The sequence below is a fragment of the Spermophilus citellus genome, assembly GCF_964194105.1.
Source record: "Spermophilus citellus genome assembly, chromosome: 2".
Classification (NCBI taxonomy): domain Eukaryota; kingdom Metazoa; phylum Chordata; class Mammalia; order Rodentia; family Sciuridae; genus Spermophilus; species Spermophilus citellus.
Genome location: NC_138183.1, coordinates 77,909,997 through 77,933,502, shown reverse-complemented (window position 1 = coordinate 77,933,502; position 23,506 = coordinate 77,909,997). Strand labels below are relative to the sequence as shown.

Below are 23,506 nucleotides of genomic sequence, written 5' to 3'. Positions count from 1 at the left end.
ACCCCTGTGATCTAGCAGAAGCGATTGAAAAACAGTAGTTGTAAGCAGAATACAAAGTGCCAAGTGACGAATTCCCAGAGGAGCGGGAATGAATGGCCCATTACCCCAAGGAAGTTGGAAAATGATGACAGATGAGGACACAGGGAGTTCTGGGGAAGGAGTCGGTCTTGGGTGTGGTCTCGAAAAGGTGGGAGGATCCTGATCCAAGGAGGTGGGGAAGAGCAGGGAGAGCTCCATGGGGAAGAAGGAATGGAAGGCCAGAATCCAGGAAAGCACGAGGTAGGAAAGGAAAATGCTATTTCAGGTCCATTCATCAGTTTGGAGACGTTTTGTACAGAATGAGGGATAGGGTTTTTTTTTTTTTTTTAAGTGGAAAATACTCTGCAATGTTTAGCAATACATATTTTCAAGAAAGATAAAAGTAAAAAGTAAAAAAAAGGCTTTTTATAGATAACTGAACAACTTGATGACATTTGAATTTGATTATTAAGTAATAGGCTGGGCATGGCAGCGCATACCTATAATCCCAGTGTCTCAGGAGGCTGAGACAAGAGGATCTCAAGTTTGAGGTTAGCCTCAGCAATTTAATGAGACATTGTCTCAAAGTAAACAATAAAAAGGGCTGGGGATGTAGCCCAGTGGTAAAGTGCCCATGGGTTCAATCCCCAGTGCTAATAATAATAATAATAATGAAATGCATTTAAACCCATTTCTTAATAATTATAAAGCTAAAAACTCTTAAGAGCAGATAAGCATATACTATTCAAAGGCAGCAATGTGAAGTGAACAGGAGGGCTCACTCTTCTCAGCATGTTAAGCATAAGTTTCCTCTGAGAAATGTCTTTTACTTAAACCACTGAACTAGTTACAAGTCAAACACTTTCCAAAGGCTGAATCTTTTCTCTGATATGTGGATACTAACCCTCACAATAAAGGGGGCAGGAACAGAAGTTCAGTGGATTAGACATGGGGAATGAAGGGAAAGGAGAGGGGATAAGAATAGGAAAGACAGTGGAATGAATATGACATAACTTTTAAATGTACATATATGAATATGCCATAGCGAATCTTAGCATTGTGTCCATCAACAAGACTGGGGTTCTAATTAGAATAAGATATATTCCATGCTTATATCATTATATCATAATGGATTCTACTGTCATATACAACTAAAAAGAACCCCAAAAAAATAAAAAATAAAAAAACTCTTTCCAACTATCTTTTCTCAAGGTCAAGTTTTAAATACTAGTACCTATAGGGATAGAACACACATTAAATGATATTAAGTAAGGATTCTTAATAGCAGAGCCATTTCAGTGATTTCCAAGCACCAGTAGCCATTAACCACACTGGTTTCAAGGAGGACTAAATCTGTTTAAGAAATGAACACAATTATAGATAGGTATTAAGGTATCTTAGAATTTTTCTGTCCTCAGGTCCAAACAGAAACTCGCTACATAAATGGTACTTTCAAACACAATTTCTATGAATTGGAAATCTCTTCTATTTCTCCTTAAAGCAAGAGTTAAGTTCAAAAAAGATTCAGAAAACATCCTATGCCATTAACTAATCTCATATGGTGAGTCTTAAAACAGGAATAAGCCCCTGGTCACTATTTCTTTGTTTGCCCAATGCCAAGAGATTTTCCCCATACAACACAAAACTGGATGACACGGCCCCAGGCCAGACTTCCTTAGGGCTTACCATATACCACATGCTTGGCCACTTGGGATCATTGAAATAGGTAGACTGGGCACGGCTGAGGTCATAGTCCCTCTTTGTCCGTTTTTTCACAACTTGTTGTTGAATCCATTCCACCTGCAAGAAGAAGGGCATTTGGTGAGTTCAGGTAACCTTGCAGTTAGCAAAACAGAAGTGACAGGCATTTCCTGTCTACAGTCAATGATGTCAAGGTCACAGGCTTCATCATGGCAACTAGATTCCTGCGTCCAAGAGCACAAAAATTCCCCACAAACCCAGCTCTTATTCATTTTTAATGCAAGCCGGCATTTTAGTCTTTTATAGACAGATCATTTAAAAATCTCAAAAAGAAGCCAGACGTCTAACTTTTTCAGAAAGCACATTACTCACAATGAAATGACAGTGTTAACTTTTTTTTTTTTTGGTACTGGTGTTTGAATTCAGGGGCACTTAACCACTGAGCCCCATCCCCAGCCTATTTTGTATTTTATTTATAGGCAGGATCTCACTCAGTTGCTTACTGCCTCGCCATTGCTGAAGCTGGCTTTCAACTCAAAAATCCTCCTGTCTCAGCCTCCCGAGTTCCTGAGATTACAGGCATTTGCCACTGCGACCGGCAGTGGTTTAACTTTTTAAAGGTATTTTTCCATTATTACTTTATACTGAGTTGGCAAACTTTTTCTATAAAGGTTCAAATACTAAATATTCTATGCTTTGCAGGTCATATGGTCTCTAATGCCATCATAGTACTGTAGATAAGACACAAATGAATCGGACTGTGTTCCAGTAAAATTTTATATATAAAACCAGGTTGAACTTTTCCTATATAAGTAAAGGTCACATGTCTCTGACCTATACTGATATCAAATTTTTAAATTTGAGATCATACATAAAATTTTAAATATATGCTGGGCAGGAATGGGTAGAAAATATGGAATGAATTTAACAAAATCATAGTATGTACATATATAAATGTACCAAAGGGAATTTCATGTACATATGAAATATATGACCTTTGTGTATTTTTAAAGAATCAATCAGAAATAAATAAATAAATGAGTGAAATGAAGATCAGTAAAGTAAAGAGAATATGGGGAGGAAGGAGAGGACAGGCAAAGTGGGGGAATGGGAGATTGGAATCAAATTCCATGCATATATGCTTTACTCAAAATGAACCCAAATACTATGTATAACTATGATGCTCTTGAGAAAAAAAAAAAAGTCCTGGAACCAAATGCTCCCAAGATCACACATTTAAAAAACAAACAAACAGCCTTCAGTAACACAGTATGGTAGAAAATCACTATTTGGGGAATTAGAAAAACAAACCCTAGTCTTAACTCTAGCAGAAACACAATTTCCTGAATAATAAGCTCCTAGCCAGTTCTAAAATTCAAACCTGCTACATTTGAGAAAAGTCTTAATATTTAGCCATAACTTTTGTTTAAGTAAATTAACAGGGAAATGTATTTAATACAGGATATGTAATCTAATTGTAGGGGTATATATTTGGGAGTATATTTAAAAACAAGTCCTCATTATGACAACACAAGAGTAAGTACCACATAGATTCAAAGGAACACCTCAGATGCAGTAAAAGCCCTGGTGGAATTCCTCAGTTTGTTATTAAATGTTCCTTTGTATTATCTCTTCTACTGATAGCTGACTTAGTCACAGTGCTCTAAAATATTCTATTCAACCATTTATCCTTGTCTCCACAAGGAATTCAAAATTGAGGGAGAGGAGGCTTTGTAATCAACAGCTGTAATTCCACATTCACCCATCCAGGAAAGATTTCAAAACATCTCTTGATTGGAAGGATTGCTCAATGTTATGGTTTTGAACGTATCCCCCAAAAGGTCATGTGTGAAACAATGTAAGAAAGTTCAGAGATTAAATGATTAGATTATGAAACTTGGAACCTAATTAGGGGATTAATCAATTTGACGGACTCATTATTTGAAAGGATTACTGTAGAGGGTGGTAATTCTAGGTAGGTAGGGTGTGGCTGGAGGAAGTAGGTCACTGGGGGCATGCTGCCCTCTCCCTCTCCCTCTCCTTCCCCACTCCCTTGAGTGGAGCAGCCTTCCTCTGCAGTTCCCTTCCACCATAATGGCTGCCTTGGAGCCAGTTGCCTATGGACTGAATTCTCTGAAATGGTGATAAAAAATAAATCCTTCCTGCTTTAAGTTGTTTTGTCAGATGTTTTGGTCATAGCAACACAAAGCTGACTAATATGTTAGAGAAGAAGAATTACTAAGGTATCCTTCTTGTGTTTTTTTTTTTTAAGTGTTTTATTTTTATGCACTAGTTTAGTTAACAACATGTCAGGAAGTCCTTTTTATGGGGGGTGGGTAGTTGCTGTCAGCCTTTAAGGCAAAAAATAAATAAGAGAAACTACAAGAAGACAAAACTAGATTAATAGATTGAAAGATTTCACTGCATAAAAGTTAAAAAAAACGTATATGTGAAAGAAACATCCTGTGCAAAAGCCAAAAAAGTGAGGAAAATATTTGTACCATAAAAGGTGTATGTTCTTAATATGTAAAAATTACTCATAAATTAATAAGGAAAGCAACTTACTTCTGAACCTGATTGTTGGGACACTTTTTCCCTGTCTCATGAACAATTAAAAAACATCTTTTTTTTTTTTTTTTTTTTTTTTTTTGAGGTGATGGTGGTGCTAGCAGTTGAACCCAGGGCCTTGTACATACTGGGCAAGCACTCTACTAGTGAGCTACAGTTTTGATCTTTATATTTCTCTGTGAAAGAGTCTCTTATAATTCATTGACTCTCAACATTGACACCTAGGAGTTCTGAAGAAATACTGATGTGCCAGGGGCAGTGGTGCGTGTCTTCAATCCTAGCAGCTAGGGAGGCTGAGGCAGGAGGGTTGCAAGTTCAAAGCCAGCCTCGGCAAGTTAGGCTCTAAGCAGTTTAGCAAGACCCTGTCACAAAATAAAATATAAAAAGGACTGGGGATGTGCCTCAGTGGTTAAGCGCCCCTGGGTTCCATCCCCATTTAAGGTATCCTTCTTAAAGCAGAGCAGCAAGTAGGAGAATTCATGTACATAATCTATTTCCAGGAAACATTCTTAACCTCTTCATTTCAAACAATCTTTCTATAAAATGAATTTCATTCATTCATTTAATAAGCATTACTTGCCAGGCACAGTACTGGGAATATAAAAATGAGTAAGAATTGCCTTTTCCTTTGAAGGACTTGCACTTAACCAGGGAAATTTAGCAAGTATTTCACCTTTTCCATTTCATAAAACCATAATTATTTCCATAAATGACATCTGACATAGACCCTATCACTGCATTACTTAAACCATTTATGACAAGTTCAACTGTGCAACTTATATTTGCAACCCTTATATTATGGTCTGTAAGTGTCCTCCTGATAAGATTGAGCCAATTCACAGTTGCATTTGGGTAAAAGATGTCTGCAGATCTGTCTGGATATAACTATTTTCAAAACTAATGTTATATTAGCAATGACCTTTTCCAGTGGAGCCTTCATAAATTCCACACTGCCAACCTATATGTGTCCACAAACCAGAAAGTATCAAACCTCCCCTAGTAAAGGAACACTTAGAAATCATGACAGTGTATACTGGGGTGGGGGTAGATAATTGCTTCTAGACTGACACTGTAAGTATGCACTTCTCCCCCAGCTCATACACAAATAGACAAATGGGATAAGTATGAGAAAACCCAGTGACAGCCATTTTCCTAGACAAACTATAGGTACTAAAATAGAACAAAATATCTTACCAAAGGGCATCTCTTCTGTAATTTTACCAAACAAAAATGCTTAGTTACAGGGTTTAGTGGCTAGAAGGTGACACAGCAACTTGGCATCTGGATTTGACTGCAAGTCACTCTGTCTGATCACAGGGCTGTAGTACTCCAAAAAAAGTCCAGTGGCTTTTTTTCTTTTTCTTTTTCCTTTTTTTTTAAGAGTCAAATACCATGTATTTTTGTCTTGGTGCTTTATGGGTATGTCTACAGCTGTATATTTTTTGGAGAACGGGAAAAGTACCTCTTGGATCAGAAGGTTTCTATGACTGGAAAGACCATATTTATATTTTAAACTATTATCCATATGTCTATCCTTGAGCTCTTTAAGCAAAACTCAGAGGTAATGCATTATACAGATTTTATTTCTTGCCAAGAACTTTGTTGCAAAGAAAAGACCTTTAAAATTCATTTCCATACAACTATGGTCAGCCCAGGAGAAGGAACAATCATGCACTTTCCTTCACTGGTTTAACTTCCAGAAGTTCCATTTCTCACACATTAAGAAACTACAGTCTACCCAGACTGTGAAAATACAGGACTCCTAAAATCACATCTCTCCTCCATTAATTTCAGCATGTACATGCTACAAGGTTTTATGGACATGCCTAGGTTATCCCGCAGCCCTCCCCCCACCTCCCAGGTCCAAGTGGACACTGAGGATATACTGCTCAGGATTCTTTCTCTAAGGATGGCCTTTCCAATTTGACAAGCAAAACACATTAATTCATAATTGTGGGAAGCCTGCCCCCTCAATCTGAGCTGAATTTTTGTTTCATTATTTTAGAATTTACCAACTTGGTAATATTATACATGGGGCAGGTAATCTATGAGCAACAGGAGAAAAACAAGATGTTATCATATGAATATATGTTTTCCCAATATAAATGGGAAACAAATTATGGCATCACCATAAAAAAAAAAAACATCATATACTGAGGAGGAGAAAATCAGTTCTTTAAATATTAAGATATATTGAAGTTGATGATTAAAATTTACTGGCGCAAGTGTGTGTGTGTGTGTGTGTGTGTGTGTGTGTGTGTGTGTGTGCATGGAATAAAATGGATTTAAAACATATATGAAGATAGTATGTAATAATGGTGACACCCTATAACAGTGAGGAAAAACAAATCACTAAATAAAGTGTGGTGTTAGAACAACCAATGGGGGGAAAATAAAGTTGAAGCAAATCTCACATCTTATTCAGGACCCATTACATAGGGATCAAAGATGTAAATATAAAAAGCTAACAAATAAAACCATAAAAATGCCATAAGAATTAGGGGAGGTTTTCAAAAATAATGTTAAAACCGGAATAGGTTTGTTTATGTAAGCATAATATAAATTTAAAAGGTTTTTTTTTAAAAAAATGACAAGTTTAACTACACAGAAAAGAATGTATTTGCATGACAAAAACTCAAAAGTATGTTAAAAGACATACAGAAAAGTTCACAGCTCCTACCATGGACAAAAGTCCATTCACTTAATATACCAAAAAGAAAAAAAAAATCTATAATCAATAAGCGAACAAATCAACAAGAAAATAGAAAAAGTTTAGAAGTACAAAAATTTCAGGAAAGGTAAATCAAGTTAAAAATGTGCCCAATATCTTACATGTTTCTATAGTCTAAATGGTCTATGTTCCCCTCCAAAGGTGATAGTTTGGGGAGGTAGTAGACCTTTAAGAGTTGGACCTAGTGGGAGGTCCATTGAGGGTATTCTCTGGAAACAGACCACAGGACCCTATTCCCTCTCTGCAATTCCTGTTTGAATTTTCCACTTTCTCCTACATGTGCTCCTGCCCTCATATGCCCCTGCCCTCATATGCCACCATCTGCCACTCGCACCAGAGGGTAAACCAATAAGGCCCAAAGATCTTGGACTTCGAACCTCTAAAGCTGTGTACTAAATAAACCTCCTTCCCTTTATAAATAGTCTGTGCCAGATATTTTGCTATAGTGACAAAAATCTGACTAGTATATGTATTAAAACAAAAGCAAACTACCAAACCAAGATGCCACTTTTCGCCTTTCAGGTAGAAACAAACTAAAGGTTGATAACATACTACTAGTGATAGCACTGAAAAATTGTCATGCTCACATAATGGTGAGGAGACTATAAATCTGTACAACACTGTGGAAAATAACTGGATAATACCTATGAAAACAACAAAGGAGGTAATGACTTTTATGAGTTTATCCTGCATATTTATTTGCACTATACGAAGTCATTTATGGAAGCACTGCTAGTTCGAAACTAAAAAACTGAAAATAACCTAAATATATATAGACAGAGATTAATTAAACAATGACACATAAAATAGTTCATTATGTATTAATAATGGGGTCAGAATTTGAGGAACTCTGTTACCTTAGATTTCACATCCTATGTGATCCTATATGATATCTGTGAGCCTCTTTTTTCTGTAAAACAAGAGGAGGTTGACTAAATATACCCTCCAGTTTCTTTTTGCTAGCTTTGAAATTTTGCCTACATAGTCCTATTCTCTGGTTTGACCAGGAACAAAAAGTTTATTCAAAGCCATAGAGAGATGAAGCTGATACACAACCCGAAATCATTCTGTGAAGATGTAAGATTTAGTATTTAGAAAGGAGACAAGTGAATTACACAACCTGAAATCATTCTGTGAAGATGTAAGATTTAGTATTTAGAAAGGAGACAATTGAATTATATTACCACTTAGTGATCTGAATGAAGCAGTTGCCAGGAAACAAAATAGTTTCTGCATTTTCTATCTTTTTTATTATCTTTGACATTAGGAAAATGAACATGAAAATATTTCTTCTCTGTTTTCGTCTCTGATTTTGAAAACAAAATAGAGCTATCTCGATTAGAAGAAAAGAAATGTTATGAGTTCAGTGCACAGTGAAAAGTTTTGTGCCATGGAAAAGAAGGACTGATGAAGACATTTTATTATTGACATGCAGCTCCTAAGCCCTAAAATCAGAAGGCAACATAACCCAGATGTTCTCTAAAACTCTGGTAAACAGTCAGAATTAACCAGTGAAAAAAAATTTTTTTTTAATTTTCTAGGGAAAGTATATGTTTAAACATTCATTTTTTCTCCAACTAGTAACTTGTAACTAATAAGTTACTAAATATTGACATTATGTTGTCAGTCTTTTTAAAGAAAAAAATAGCTACTTACGAACAAAATAACACATTATGTTTTATTTGATGGGACACTTGATTTGCTTGCAACAGACATTTTGAGCCTATTTAATAACTGCAAACACCATGGGTTGATATTATAGAACACATCTGGTCAAGAATACAGGGAATCATATAATTTTTGAAAGGTCATTTAGAAGGAAGTTGTGAAATAAATACTGCATGTACACTTGGAACATTGTTATGGAAGACAATATAGGCCAAACTGAAAAACTCAGCTCTACCATAAAGTTTTATATTTACTAGGCCTTCTCTGAGAGCCAAAGTTTAAAAATGTGTTATCAATTTAGTCTTGCTATATGTAAATGGAAAAACTCAAAGCATTATTGTTATTACATTATAGTCAACTTCAGAGAATTAAGATCACACTTCTCCCCTTAAACAACTTAACTTCTGAAAATTTATTTTTCATTTTTTGCCTGATTGGTGTTTTGTTGTTTTGTTTTTCCACTTCTAAAATGATGTGCAAAATGGAAAAATAGTTAACTGGAATTAATGCAGGAAAATGTTTTCCCCATCCCCTTTTTGTTTGCATTTACTCCAAAAATATTTATTAGCTGGCTACTATGTGGCAGGTATTGTTCAGACTGCTAAAGAATGCCAGTGGAAAAACAAACAATTTCCTGCCCTAAGTAACACAGTTTCCATTCTAAAGGAAATCAGAGCATAAACATGTAAATAAATAAAATATTATATAATAGACTTTCAGAGTGATAAATAATCCCAAAAGTAAGTAATGTGAATAGGTAGAGAGTGATTATGGACTCTTAGTAAGGCAGGCAAAATCTTTTATAGTAAGGAACTTGTTAAATAAAGATCTCAAAGAAAATGTCATAAGCACTGTGGCTAGCTAATGCAAAAGATCTAAAATGATTGTGTACCTGTGTATTTTTGTCTGTAGCTGATCTGTGAGCCAGAGACCCCTATAGCAATCCCCCAGGTGTACTGACATTGTACTTCGCCCTCTAGTGGATAAAGAAAAAGTCCACACAGATGTCATGGAAGCCCACTTCCAGCTATCTCATCAACCAGTTCTGGACTCCTGAGTACCTGGAATATAATCTAGAAAGGGCCACACATTCAGAATGAATATGTCCCCACAATTATTCCAACTCCTCCAATGACAGAGACAAATTCAGCTAAAAGAGGAATGAAGCAAGGCCTTCTAAAACATAAGGCCCAAGGGACCCCTTTGACCAATGGTAGAGGTGGTACCCTTGTGATATGAATCAGGGTAAATGGGTTTAGTGGGGCAGGCTTAGTACATATCCCATCCTTTCAATTATGCAATAAAAATCATAGGTGTCATGAATGTCATCTAAAAAGCCGAGAAATAAAATGATCACTAGGATAGAGAGGATCCCAGCATAAGGCATAAAATGCAATTCAGTCTATCAGCAAGTGTAGAAGACATAGTTTCTGAATCCTTTGATCTTGGACCTTAGCACCTCTGAAATGCTATGAAAAAGGGAAATAATACCCTCATTGAACTAATCTTACAAAACCATAAACATTAAATTAGGTTTTGTTCCCATCATTAGATGAATCTTACAAAACAGTATAGGCTTTTAAAAGCAAAGTAGTTATTTCTGGCACTATATCTAAAATATCCAGTGTTTGTTCTTTATATATGCCATAACAGCATGATGCTCTTTGTATCCAGAGGAGTCTAGTTGGGCTAGTCTACACCACAGATGGGCAGTGCATAGCCCAAAGTCTTGGGAGAGCACCCCAACCACTAGCTAGCCTGGCCACTTTCAGAAAGTCCCATAAAAACTCTTGGTAATCTATATCTACATTTGTAAAATGGCATTATCATTAAGGGGTGAGGTCAAATGTGCTATACAAATTCGATATACAAAGGCTCGTATAGTATTTAGTGCTCTGTATTTTATTTGATTACTTCTCTACTTCCTTTATGGGAAAGAAACCAGGTTTTAGTATCCATAGTACCAGAAGCAATGGTTGGCAATAGGCCCTCAATAAGTAGGTATAGATGAATGTATGTTTTTACATTATATTAATCCATTTGCTTGGTATCCATGTCTGTTTAGTTTTTAAAATAATCATAACAGGACATTTTAATTAGGAAGGGGTACGTAAAATAGGAGTCAGAAGTCTAGGCTCAGTGTTAAATTATAATAGAGAGTAGCACAAGAATGTTTATATTACTAGCAATGAACAACATGTAAAATTATTAATAAAAGATACGTTCTTTCCACCTATGATTCCATGTTTTTAATATATCATCGACCCCCTACCATGTTCGACCCCTGCTTGAAACCTACTCCTAGGCAGATTTTTGTTTGTGAGATACGGTCATTTCCTCAACCTTACCAGCCTAAATTTCAGAAGCAATGAAAAATAGTGTCTACAATTAAAATGAATAAAAACAGATAAAAGTAAAGTGGGGGTTGATATGGGCCAGAAAGGAGGAATATTCCTGTAGACACTGACAGTCATGTCATAAAGTAAAGGGGCAAAGGGCTGAATAATGTCAATCTCGTGATGCTTCCCTCAAGACTAAGGGAAGACATGGCCAGCAATGGAGGAGTCAATGGCTGTCTACAATCAAAGCACATAGCAGAAGAAATATTAATTTAAAATCAATTACAAAAGAGCAAGGAAATGACGTGAAATCAACTTTTAAAGCTAAACGGAAAGAGGTGTCAGACTGAGAAGAAAAAATTTGGACATATTTCATTAACACTTGAATATTAAATATTTTAAGCCTTGAATTTTAATACTGTAACATTAAATATTAATATTTAATAAAATATATTAATATTATAATATAACAATATAAATTGTTAATAAAATATTAAATATTTTAAAACATTTCAGACTTTGTCTCTGCTGGCCACTAGTAACAATACCCATAAGCAGTTTTCTCCCAATTTGAAAGGAAGATTTTCTTTAATCTTTCTAGGAAAGATAATTTCAAAAGAATTCCAGTTAATTTTCTTATTAATCTTGTCACTTCCTAAACTTTCTCAAAATCTACTGAAGGAAGGTCACTTATTTTATGTTTGTCTCAAGTATGTTTGTCTTTTGGGACAGTTTAATTTGTCCTTTGGAGAAAAAAATACCTCCTTTATTCCTACTCATGACAAGATGCTTTCCAGTGGGTTAAGGGTGGGGGGGTTCGAGGAGGAGAAGCAGGAGGTGGGGGAAGAAGGAGAAGGAGGAAGAGGAGGAGGAGAGAAAAGAGGAGGAATGAAAGAAGGAAGAGATGTGAGCACATGCCAGAATCTGAAGCAAGTCTGGGGTATTAACAGAAAAAGCTAGTGATGTAAACTCATTAAATACCTGTGGAATGGCAAGATTATATCCAGAGATTCTTCCATTTTCTATCTTGCATTTCAGGGTTTTTAAAATTTTAAACCTCAGGACAATTAATTTAAGAAATGAGAACAAATTTGAAAACAATTTTGATTGCACAGTATTTAAAGGAAATGGAATTCTAAAGTACCTAAAACTAATTCTACTGTCTGAGTGCCACCTGGGGTTAAGTTCACAGGTTTGATTAAATGCAATCTCTTAATGCAGGGACTGAGTGGAGGCAGCACATAACTCCTTCAGCTCCACTCTGGAATGAAGATTATCACTGCATTAGACACAGTGGCATGACTTCATTCTACATGTATTTATGTCTTTTGAAATAATCATCCTCTAAGCAATTTGAAAGGTAAGGCAAAGTAACTAATAAAATCCATTCAACACTTGAAGTAAACATAAGTTACATCTTATTCTGCCCTTACCATGTTAGAAGTTGTAGAAAGATGCAAGAACAACAATTTTACCCTAACACAAAGCATTGTTTTTTTGGTTCTCTTTGACCAATCCTGCAACTCTGTGCATAAATCATTCAAGATATTCCCAGGTCTGTATTTGTAAAAATTGGATGCCCTCAAGTTGTATATCAAGAGAATACAAAGAGGAGTATTATTTGGTACAGAGTGGAGAAACTGTTCCATTCAGCTGAGATTAATATAAAAAGAGGCAAAATGTTGGCACAGGAAAGAGCAGTTATTCTCATTATTTCTCCAAGCAGAGAACAGGGTGATCTGTTAAATATCGAAAAGTATGTCAGCATTTCGCAACAACATACCTCCTAATTCCGTAGACAGAAACGATGATCATGAGAGTTACATTCATGAGAGAAACACTCTTCACCTGTGAATAATTCAGCTCCACTGCACATATTGTCTTATTTTCCTAGCTATTTAAACACAACTGGCAATAGCTTTTGTTTCTAAATTCTATGGAACTTACTGCTATAATTTTGATCTCAGTAGAAAAATTGAAGAGGGATGGTTTGAGCATGTCCATTCAGAACAGCATAACTTCACTTTTTAATTTTGTCCACTATTTCTTTTCATGAGAGACATTCTAAATACACTTGGTAGCTTCAGTTTTTTAAATCTTTCTAGTATCTTTAAATCTTGTCGTTGTCAGGATTGAAAATCTTGGAAATCAAGAAACTACCCATTGTTACATTGGCAAGCTCTTGCTCAATGAATCCAATGGGGCTGCATTAAAGCCAATTTTTTTTTCCTGCTGCAATAAGATAAATATGCAACTTTTAGGGGGATGTATAAAACCAGCACAAGTGCTCCAGGTTCCCATGAAGCCAATCCTCATTTTTAAACCTTAAAATGTGCTCAAAATCCATAAACAAACAAGTAGTCTTAAGTCACTGAAAAGGAACAGATGGAAAGGAGAACTGATGGGGCCCCAATTAGCAGAGAGAAAGAGACAGGCCAGCCTTGGGGAAGGTGTCTGATGCCAGTGTCCCCTGTACTTTTCTTCGTGAACTCTAACCTTCTATTGGCAGGGAGAGCAGGGCTGTTTTGTAACCAAAAATACTAGGATTGCGGCAGCTCTTAAACACTATCATCACTCTTTGAAATATTTAGCAAACAGCTACTTTGGTCAAGGGTGGGGGAGAAGCATGCCTTTCAGTTTCAGGGAAAAGTACTGTCCAAAATCTTGGGCAAACGGGAAAGGGGTTGGCATATTTTTCCCCTAAATCCAGTTGCCTGAGGCAAACCCAATGTTTTCCCAATTGGAGTGCTACTCCTTCACCTCAGAAACCACAGTTGAGGTGGTGCTTGACAAAACTTGCAGAGCAGAGAGCATGAAACTGCACACCCGGGCTTGATCAATGAGTGCGCCTGCTCCGGCTCCCGCCAGCCCCGCAGGAGGGCCAGCAGTGCCCCAGCTCCCAGCTTCCTGGAGGTCTCCATGTGTGTTGCAAAGTGCCAAGTCACTTCACTGGGCCTGCCGCTCCCTGAATGTGTAATCCATACTCACCACAGTCAATTACAGGAGCGGGGGGGGGGGGGGGGGGGGGGGGCTGCGGCTCCAGGAAAGAGAGAGAAAACACATTTTCATCACTGTCATCGAACCTGACACTTTCTCAGTCTGAAGACCCAGAAGCTGCAACGTTTCCACCATCAAGCCTCTTTCCTTCATGCTGTGTGTTTTGGATGGCTTACCCTGGAGTCTGTTGTGTTAATGTTCATAAAAATGTGGTGTGTTCACTATACCCCTGGGGAAGCGGGGGTGTCACCAATTCTCTCCATCCCCACCCCATGCCCAGAGTGTTCCACCCTGGCACATTCTGAGCCTCAGCACTAGACTGAAAGCTGGCCTTGACCATAGTTCCCAGCAACCCTACTCAGCCTTGGCGACCAGAGAAAGGACCATGGAAATTCTAGCACCTGCTGGGCACGCTCCACAGACACTTTCTTTGGTATTATATTTAGTAGTTCAGAATGAGACTGAAGGAAATCAGAGGATGAAAACTTAGACTACAGGATAGAGGGCATCTGAGGATTATGCCCAGATCTCGTGGCCATCCAGGAAGTCAGGGTCGCTTCTGTGAGTTTCACCAGTCCCCCCTGCCCCCCACCTCCTGGCAATGACAGCCATGATGTGGCTTGCCCAGAGCAGGCAACCCATAAAGATTTAGAGAATTTGTGGTGTCATTAACTACTCTTTCAGTAAAAGAATAATTGGTAATCCAGTCATTTTTCAGCCCCTATACATGTAAGGGAAAGGGTTTAAAAAAAAAAAAAGACACACAAAAAAGTACGAGATTTCCCCAGACTCTGGAAAAGGGAGAAAATTAAAATACTTCTACCTATTCCTTCCTTAACACCATCAAACTCTCAGACAAAAGAATTATCCTGTTACTAGTGGGGAAACTGAGGCACAGCGGAATTAAGGAACTTGATCAGATCACACAAGGGAAGGAATCTGAAACAAGAAGTCTGAAAAAGTCAATCCATGCCCAGGTTATTTTTCTACAGCCCAGACTGGCTCCTTTCTGAAATATCTTTCCACTAATAGCATGGGTGAGGGGAACATCTTCTTTCTCTCCCTTTAGTCATTGTAATGTTTCTGTGCCTGGGGATTAGTTAGAGCTGATCAAACACTCCAATGGAAACTCTACGGAGAAGAAAGAAGAAAAGGGGGCACAAAAGGACATACAGTGGGGCTTTTATATCCATGCTTGCAACTTTGGGGGATCCTCAGTTGCTCAACTAGAAGCATTTTTAAATGGCTCATAAGACTCATTTAGTCTGCAAATGACAGAAGAGTTATCTGATGAGTGGAGAATAAAAACTTGAAACAGGCAAAAGAATTGTTAGGCACAGCGATGACAGAAATCCTTTTTCCCTCAAGGGCACCTTCTGAGTTGTAATTTAAAAGCACTCTTAAAGTTCAAGGCCTGAAAATTTTCCAAATTAAAAACCGAAATAAAACAAAAAACTAGTAACTAAAACCTTTGGTTTCCCAGCTGCTCTGAACTAGACTGAATTGACAAGATGAGGCAAAGATAGACCTGATGGTTGCTGAATAAGGGTTGGATTCTAGAGTCCAAGGAACCTGTTGTTGAGAATTCTTGTTCATCCACAGCAGGGTGACCTCGTGCCTGTTGCTAAACCTCTGTCTGTAAAATGGGCAAGATAACAGAATCTGAAGACTGAATGAGCGGGTTCACACCAATCCCTAGCACAGTTCCGGGCACAGCAATGTCTATTTTGCCACCACATGATGAGTTGGTGTGCCAATGTATGCCCATGAAGAAGTTTACTTCTTTTACTAGGCCAAGAGCTGCAGGTCTGAGTTCAGACTCAATTGACCAAAGTGTGACAATGAAGGTAGAAATTTTATAAAGATACTGAAATTCAGGAGGTCTATGCTATCCAGCCTGGTCCTTCTTGGCTTTCAATTTTCCTGGGCAGGAGCTTAGCAACAGAGCCAGGTTAGTGATTTGACCCCAGAAAGGGGTCCTCTAAGGCAGAGGATTGGGGTCAAGCAGCAAGCCTCTTCTGAACCCCCTTCTTTCCACCTTCCTAGGTAGGCTATCTCTTGAAGGAAATGTCCTGCTTCAAACAAGAGAAGACAGCCTCAAAGCTTCTGAGATCCAATGTGGTTAGAAAAATTCTGTTTTTACGCCTGCTTTTTGTCTAGAACAAGGACAATTTGAATTAACCTCTGAGAATGGGCCTCCAGATCACGAAAAATAAAAATTATAGTTATGTTTTTCTTTTTTTCTTTTTCTTTTTTCTTTTGATTCTGGGGATTGAACCCAGGGGCACTTAACCACTGAGCCACACTACTGGCCTTTTTAAATATTTTACTTAGAGACAGGGTCTCACTGAGTTGCTCAGGGCCTCACTAAATTGCTGAGGCTGGCTTTGAACTCAGAATCCTCCTGCCTCAGACTCCCGAACCACTGGGATTACAGGCGTGTGCCATCACACCCGGCTCATTGTTTGTTTTTGGAAAATAAACTTCTCAACTATTTTTTTTCTTATGGAGTAACTAGCAGTGGCCCTAGGATGAAGACCAGAACCAAGGAAAGCTGCACTGATGCAGAACTCCTGAGGGCAGGCCGTGATGCTCCCCCACTGAACTGGATTTCTAGGTTTTCTGCAGAGCAAATCCAGTGAACCAAACACCCTGGAGTTTAGAGTCATAATTAGAAAAACAAGTAGGCTACCCACATACTGATGTCTATAATAAAGTAAATAAGTACTGGTAGTCTGTGAGATGGATCAGATCTGACCCTTTTAAACATTTCCACAGCCATCACCCTAACTTAGACCTTCATTTTTTTCTTTTTTGGTATCTTGACAAATGAAACCCCTAATAATCCTCTGACTTCTGTAAAATTTGAACCTCATTTATTTCATCTTCCAAGCTTCTGCCAGAGGGCCCCCATACATAAATTCTTTGATCCTAGCACACGCTCAGTGTCCTTCTAAGGTGCTTTCAGACCACCCTCAGCTTTTCTCTGCTACAATCATTATTAAAATCATTTTAACTATTGACTTGTCAGGCTTCTTCATGAAGCATATGCCCCTAGAAGGAAGAGGTGTCTGTGTCCTTGGCATTTGGTAAATTGTCTAGCTGACAACAGATGTCCAATATGTATTTGCTGAGTCAATCAATTTACCTGTTTATATATGAAGAATAGAACAGGACCCTCTGAAATCTAAGACTGGCATTCAAAGCCTTGCATCAGCTGGCCTAGCTCCTGGGACTGGTCTTTCACAACACTTGTTTGATACAGTTGTTTCTTACTAAGCTTTCAAATCAATTTAATTCAATACACATTTATTTAGCACCTATTAGGTGCCAGACACTGTTAGTCACTGGTGTTGTGACAGTGAATCTACCAACATACCTCTGACTTCTTGGGTCAAGGAAAACAATTTAGTTAATTGTTGGCATTAACTAAAAGGCTGGTCCTTCCCTGGAGGTGCTAATGGCTCAGTAAGGGAGTTACAATAATATATTAAAGGGCATATCTTAGCAACAGAGGACTGCCCTTCATTCTTTCTTGCTCTATAATGTTTTATGAGGCAACCTTTTAAAAGTTTCAGCATGCTCTTATCAGTGCAATGTATTGTCCAAAGTTGGTTAATACAGAAAATTAGAATCCAACCCTTATCTAAAGGACTGTTCAGGAAAGCTATACATCCAAAGTGCATCAACAGCTGTTGATGCAGGCTCTCAAAGGGAAAAAAAAAAGTCACCCTATATTTGCAGTAAGAAGCAGAAGAAAATGGATTAGCTCTTTACCCTTGGAGACTTTATTTACTAAGGCTACATGTGACCCAAGCTAAAAGGATCAAAAGCCATGCAGAGGCAGAACTAATGTTCCTTTGTGTTGAAGATTTAACTTGCAGTGATGAATGGTTTTCATAATACACATTGTGGTAGAAATCGGTTGCACAGAACTAGATGGTTTTAGATTTAATTCTAGGAAGCAACACATACTATGTGACCCTGCCAAAGTGACTGGACTTACCTGATTACTTGTTTCCTTATTTCATTGTGAGAAAAAGTGCAGGGCACATAATAGGTGTTTGGTAGAAAATAGCTCTTTTCCAGTGTCACCACCATTCTTGCCACAAAACTGTCACATTTGGATGCTCCTTGATTTACAATGGGATTACGTCCCAATAAATCTATCTTAAATTGAAATATCATAAAAGAAAATGCATTTAATATGCACTGTTTTGGTCTGGATGTGAGGTGTCACCGGAGAGCTCACATGTAAGACAATGCAAGAAAGTTTAGAGGAGAAATGATTGGGTTATAACCTTAGCCTAATTAGAGAGTTAATCCCTAATGGGATTAAGTGAAGTGGTAGGGTGTGGCTGGCGGGGGTGGAAATTGGGGCATGGCTTGGGTTTATATTTGTATCTGGAAAGTGGAGTTTCTCTTTCTGCTTCCTGATCTCATGAAAGCTGCTTCCCTCTGCCACACACTCCACCATGATGTTCAGTCTCACCTCAAGCCCCAAGAAATGGAGCCAGCCTTCCATGGACTAAGACCTCTGAAACTGTGATCCTTAAATAAACTTTTCTCCCCTTAACAGTTGTTCTGATCCTTTAGTCACAGCAGAGAAAAGGCTAATATCCGCACAACCTCCTGAAGATTCTAGCTCAACATCACAGTATGGGGTATCCGTTGCTTTCCCTGGTGATTATGCAGGTGACTGGGAGCTGTGGCTCACTGATGCCCAGCACGGAGAAAGAGCAATACTGCATATTGCTAGAACCGGAAGCGATCAAAATTAAAAATTATAAGTATGGTTCCTACTGAATGTGTATCACTATTGCACCATTGTAAATTCAAAAACCTTATAAGAGGAACCATTGTAAGTCAGGTACCATTGATATGTTGATTGACAGGGCAAGGGACACACTTGGAGTTAAAACAAGGGTAAGCTCACCTGCAATTAATTAAATTTACTAAAATCTGTAAAACCACTAAAAGTATGTTCACCTCTATAGTAAGAAGAAAGATATTTTTCAAGAGCACATTCCCATGAGGTTAGAATGGTGAGTTGACCTCTCCTAGGCATTGTATCCAATAAATAATCCATTTGTAAGTAAGTCTTTAAAAATCATTATTGGGAAACACTGTAGGTGACAAAGATAAAGTCATTTTGCACTTTTGAGCTACAGCACACTCTTCAGAATATAATTAATTCGTGAGAATTTTTGTCTCCCAATTGCCATTGTAAGAAATCTCTGATACAATCTATGAAGATTGCCTTTTGGAAGGGCTTCTGGAGAGATGGCTCCTTTCTCTGACATACCTACAGGGAGACACAAGGGCTTAAGGCCAAGAGAGGCCAACACAGCAGCAGCGCAGTGTAAACACCCTGATGGCAGGATCCTTAATTCTATGTTTGTACATCTTACAGTATATTTCCTTCAATTTCTTCCACCTGTCTCTAATGTGTCCTCAATAGCTCATATGCTGAGTCCTCTTCTGATTCCAAACTACATAACTGCTAGTGACCGGTGGTCCTCAAGTAGCAGCTACAGAGTTTGGGATATCATTCTTTCCAAGCATTCTCTCTCTCTCTCTCTCTCTCTCTCTCTCTCTCATTTGTTCTTTTTATATATACATGACAGTAGAGTGTATTTTAATATCTTTTACATATATGGAGTATAACTTACTCTAATTGGGATGCTATTCTTGTGGTTGTACATGACGTGGGGTTTCACTGGAGGTATTTTCATACATGTTCATAGGCAAGTTATGCATTCTCTTTTATTCTGGAATTGGCAACTAAAAAAACAAACTGGCTTTCTTTATTCATTAGTCTTCACTCCATAAACCTAAGAGGAAATAACCTTACTTTTAAAAAAAAGTCACTAATAAGCATGCATGATAGTCAATTTTATGTGTCAACTTGACTAGACTACACAGTGTCTAGATTAAACATGACCTCTGGGTTTAACTGCAAGGGTGTTTCTGGGTAAGATTAGCATCCAAACTCATGGGCTCAGGAAAGAGGATTTTCCTTTCCAATGTGAGTTGGTACCATTCAATTTATTGATGACCTGAAAAAGGCAAAAAGGAGAAGGAAGATTTCCTCCTTTCCCTGCCTGTCTGAGCTGGAATGTTGGGCTTCTACTCTCACACTGGAACTTATTCCAGTGGCTTCCCTGGTTCTCAGACCTGTGCTCTTGGAATGGAATTACACCATCAACTTTCCTGAGTCTCCAACTTGTAGAAGGCAGATCATAGGACTTCCTGGCTTCCACAACAGAGTGAGCCAATTCCTTGCAATCTCTCTGTCTTTCTCCCAGCTTCCTCTGTTCACACACACACACACACACACACACACACACACACACACACACAGGGTGCCAATAGGAGATATCTATTTCCCATTGGTCCTGTTTCTCTGGACAACCATGGCTACCTGTTATCAACAACTAACAATGGTCTGTGGTCTACCTCTATTGGCAGGCTCTTTTCTGCCATAGATTCTTTGCTTTGGAGAAAGAAATCTTAAAGATTCTCTAGATCAACTCTTTCATCTTACAAATGAGAAACTTGAATCCAAGCAGGCTTACAATGTGTTTGTGATAAGAAAGGTCTATCCCTCTCAGGCCTGCCTTTGACCACTGTTCCCCCACCATTTTAGCCTAACACTTACTGGATGTTTGGCTTTTATAAGCAATTGAAACAATATAGATTAATAACCCCCACATGCCTGGGCAAGAGAGAAAAAAATGGCTATTTAAAACAGACATTTGGCTTTCTAAATGCGACAATGAACTGTTAATTTGTCATATAGGCCCACAAGGAAATAGTTATTATACTTATATGGTAGATGTGCAATGAGCACTTAATTAATATGTGAAATGCAAATGAACCATAAATTAATAATGGCCCTCATCAAACTGACATTCCACTGCTATTAGTCATGGATTGGCATTTGTAGGATTTATTCCTTCAGCCACACATAAACATGTACACACCTAGTAACCACCACATATCCTGGACAAATATCCCAGGTGCAGAGCAGAGATTCCGAGTTTTGTGAGGACAGGCAGCCTTTGGTAGGGTTGTGATAGCCATCCAATAAATCACCGCAATGTTGGCATGTGTTTTTCAACGGTGTTCTAAACCTAAGTTTTAAATCATTGCTTTTATCTCAAGATGTGTTTAAAATATTTGAGGAAAATGAGATAATGTCAGGAAGAGGGTTCTGAGAACACTCAGGAGTTCTCAAACACATTCACCAAATGATTTAGATATTCACTGTCTTGAGTAGGAAAAAGAAATCAGGAAAAACAAAAACACTGTAACATAGGAATAATTAGAACCCTGACTTGTTTGTGTTCTGGTTAATCGACTTTAACCCAGTTATGATCTGACCTGAATTTTTATTTTCCTGGTATCCTGGCCAGTGCCATCCTAAATCCATGAGTGCAATTAAACATGCTATCTTGAGATGTTGTAACCAATGTTACTGGATTTACACAAAGAATCACAACAGGTCCCAGACATTCTACCTCAATAGTCTCTAATCCTCTCAAAAGGTTGGATGTTATTGGCATTTTCCAGAAAAAGAAACTGAAATTTACAAAAGCTAATAACCAAAATATCCAAGGCTACTCATAAGAATGTGCAGAGATGGGCTGTAGACTCATTCTTGATGAAATACATGCTTTTCTCACTATAACATACACAATAATCGACTGGTTCTTTAACCAAAAGTAAAAATGAACTCAAACAAATGCTCTTACTAACCACCCCCAGTCCTCACCTGGCACAATGTCTACAAATCCTTAAGTTAGTTGACTAAGAACTACTAAGAAACTAAATGTTAAGATGTTCTATGTGGCAGACGCTGTCAACAAAATGATTCAGGTGAAGACACCTCTCTTTAAAATATGCAACTTGGAAGAAGAAGAACTAAACATAAATCTTCTTAGACTTTTCACTGTAAATTGTTAGAATTGGAAATGTGAGAATAATTTTAGAGGAAAGTTGTGATTTCCGTGAGTCTGCCAAAGTCTGCTGCCCCAAACAGCCAAGATTATGTTATTTTTTTTCCCCAAGAGTGGTGTTTTAGTAGAGCCATCTCACTCGATTGTGTCAGATAAAGACCCTCAAATGCTAACCTGTGAGCCATGGCCCAATGTGATCATATCTAACTTTGCTTTTATACAGTAATTAAAAAGAAGAAGAGGGGGTTAGCAATGATGGTTGAATGTGATGGACATCATTATCCAAAGTACATGTATGAAGACACAAATTGGTGTGAATATACTTTGTATACAGCCAGAGATATGAAAAATTTGTGCTCTATATGTGTAATATGAATTGTAATGCATTCCGCTGTCATATATAAATAAAATAATTAATAAAAAAAAACAAAGAAGAAAAAGAGGAATTAACACCATGTTAATAATAATAACAATAGCTAAAATTTATGGGGCAATTTAATCCTCATGAGAATCCTTATGCAAATGACATCATTATAGAAAAGGAAACTGGATTCAGAAAGGTTGCATTCTTTGCCCATGTTCCCACTGCTAGTTATTAGCAAAACAAGAATTCAGACAGGACCCACCTCCAGAACCCCTGGGATTAATCATTACACACACTTCTCTTACAAAGCAAGACAGAACCAGCTCTGGATAAGTGGAGAGGCCCATGCAGGACTCTGCTGCCACTCATCATTTTTGTTGGTCTCATTTCAATTTACATTAGCCAGTCAGGTGTAGTATCGTACCAGTTCCCTACACCCCCTGACGTGGCCACTCACTACAGATGAACAAAATCACGTGTGCTCACCACAAATGCTGGTTCTCGGTCCCCTTGTAAGTCTCTGCTGAGACCTGCAGGAGTAGATGAATAGCATCTTCCCGGGTATATTGGGACACTTTTCAAGGTTGGCAGCACAGTGGAGGTAGGCCCACCCGAAGCACAATTAAAAACCTTCTATACTTTCTGTTGTGCATAACTAGTTGTCAAAATGAAAGTGTTTTGATTCTTAAAGAAGAGTCACCTGTCACATTTCCAGCCCTCAACATCCAGCTGGCTCCAGGATGAAGAATCTGCCAACAGACTCTCGCCCCATGTGCTCACTGACTGCCTGGCCCCTGGCCCAGCTGATCTGCGCTTCTGAGTTGCCAGGCCTGATCTCATGCCAAGAGCTTTCTCCACATCCTACTTTTGACCCAGTAGCTGAAGATGTCTTTCTGAACTGGAGTTAAGGAAGCAAAACAAACCCATTCTTCAGGACCTTCGTCAAACAACGTTCTTCTCTGTACAGAAAACTTCTACCATGCTTCCCAGCACCCCCCTCATCCTTTGGGTGTCAGTTTAAACTTTATTCAGGGAGATTTTCTTTGACACCCTCTGTACGCATGGCCTCTTGACCCCAATTACTCAGGTATCACCCCGCATAACCTCTTCCTACCTTATCACAACCTGAATTCATGCTGTTTATTTGCCATCCCATCAC

At 38.2% G+C, this 23,506-nt stretch overlaps 1 protein-coding gene across 4 annotated transcripts in view; it reads right to left on the bottom strand.

Annotated features, from left to right (window-relative positions):
* Positions 1-23,506, bottom strand: part of PCSK5 (proprotein convertase subtilisin/kexin type 5) — a 450,277-nt gene that overhangs the window by 356,444 nt on the left and 70,327 nt on the right. For all 4 annotated transcript variants that reach the window (XM_081278894.1, XM_081278895.1, XM_081278896.1 and 1 more), the window contains exon 3: positions 1,705-1,818. In XM_081278894.1, the coding sequence (XP_081135020.1) occupies positions 1,705-1,818 (114 nt within the window). The remainder of the gene's footprint in view (positions 1-1,704; positions 1,819-23,506) is intronic.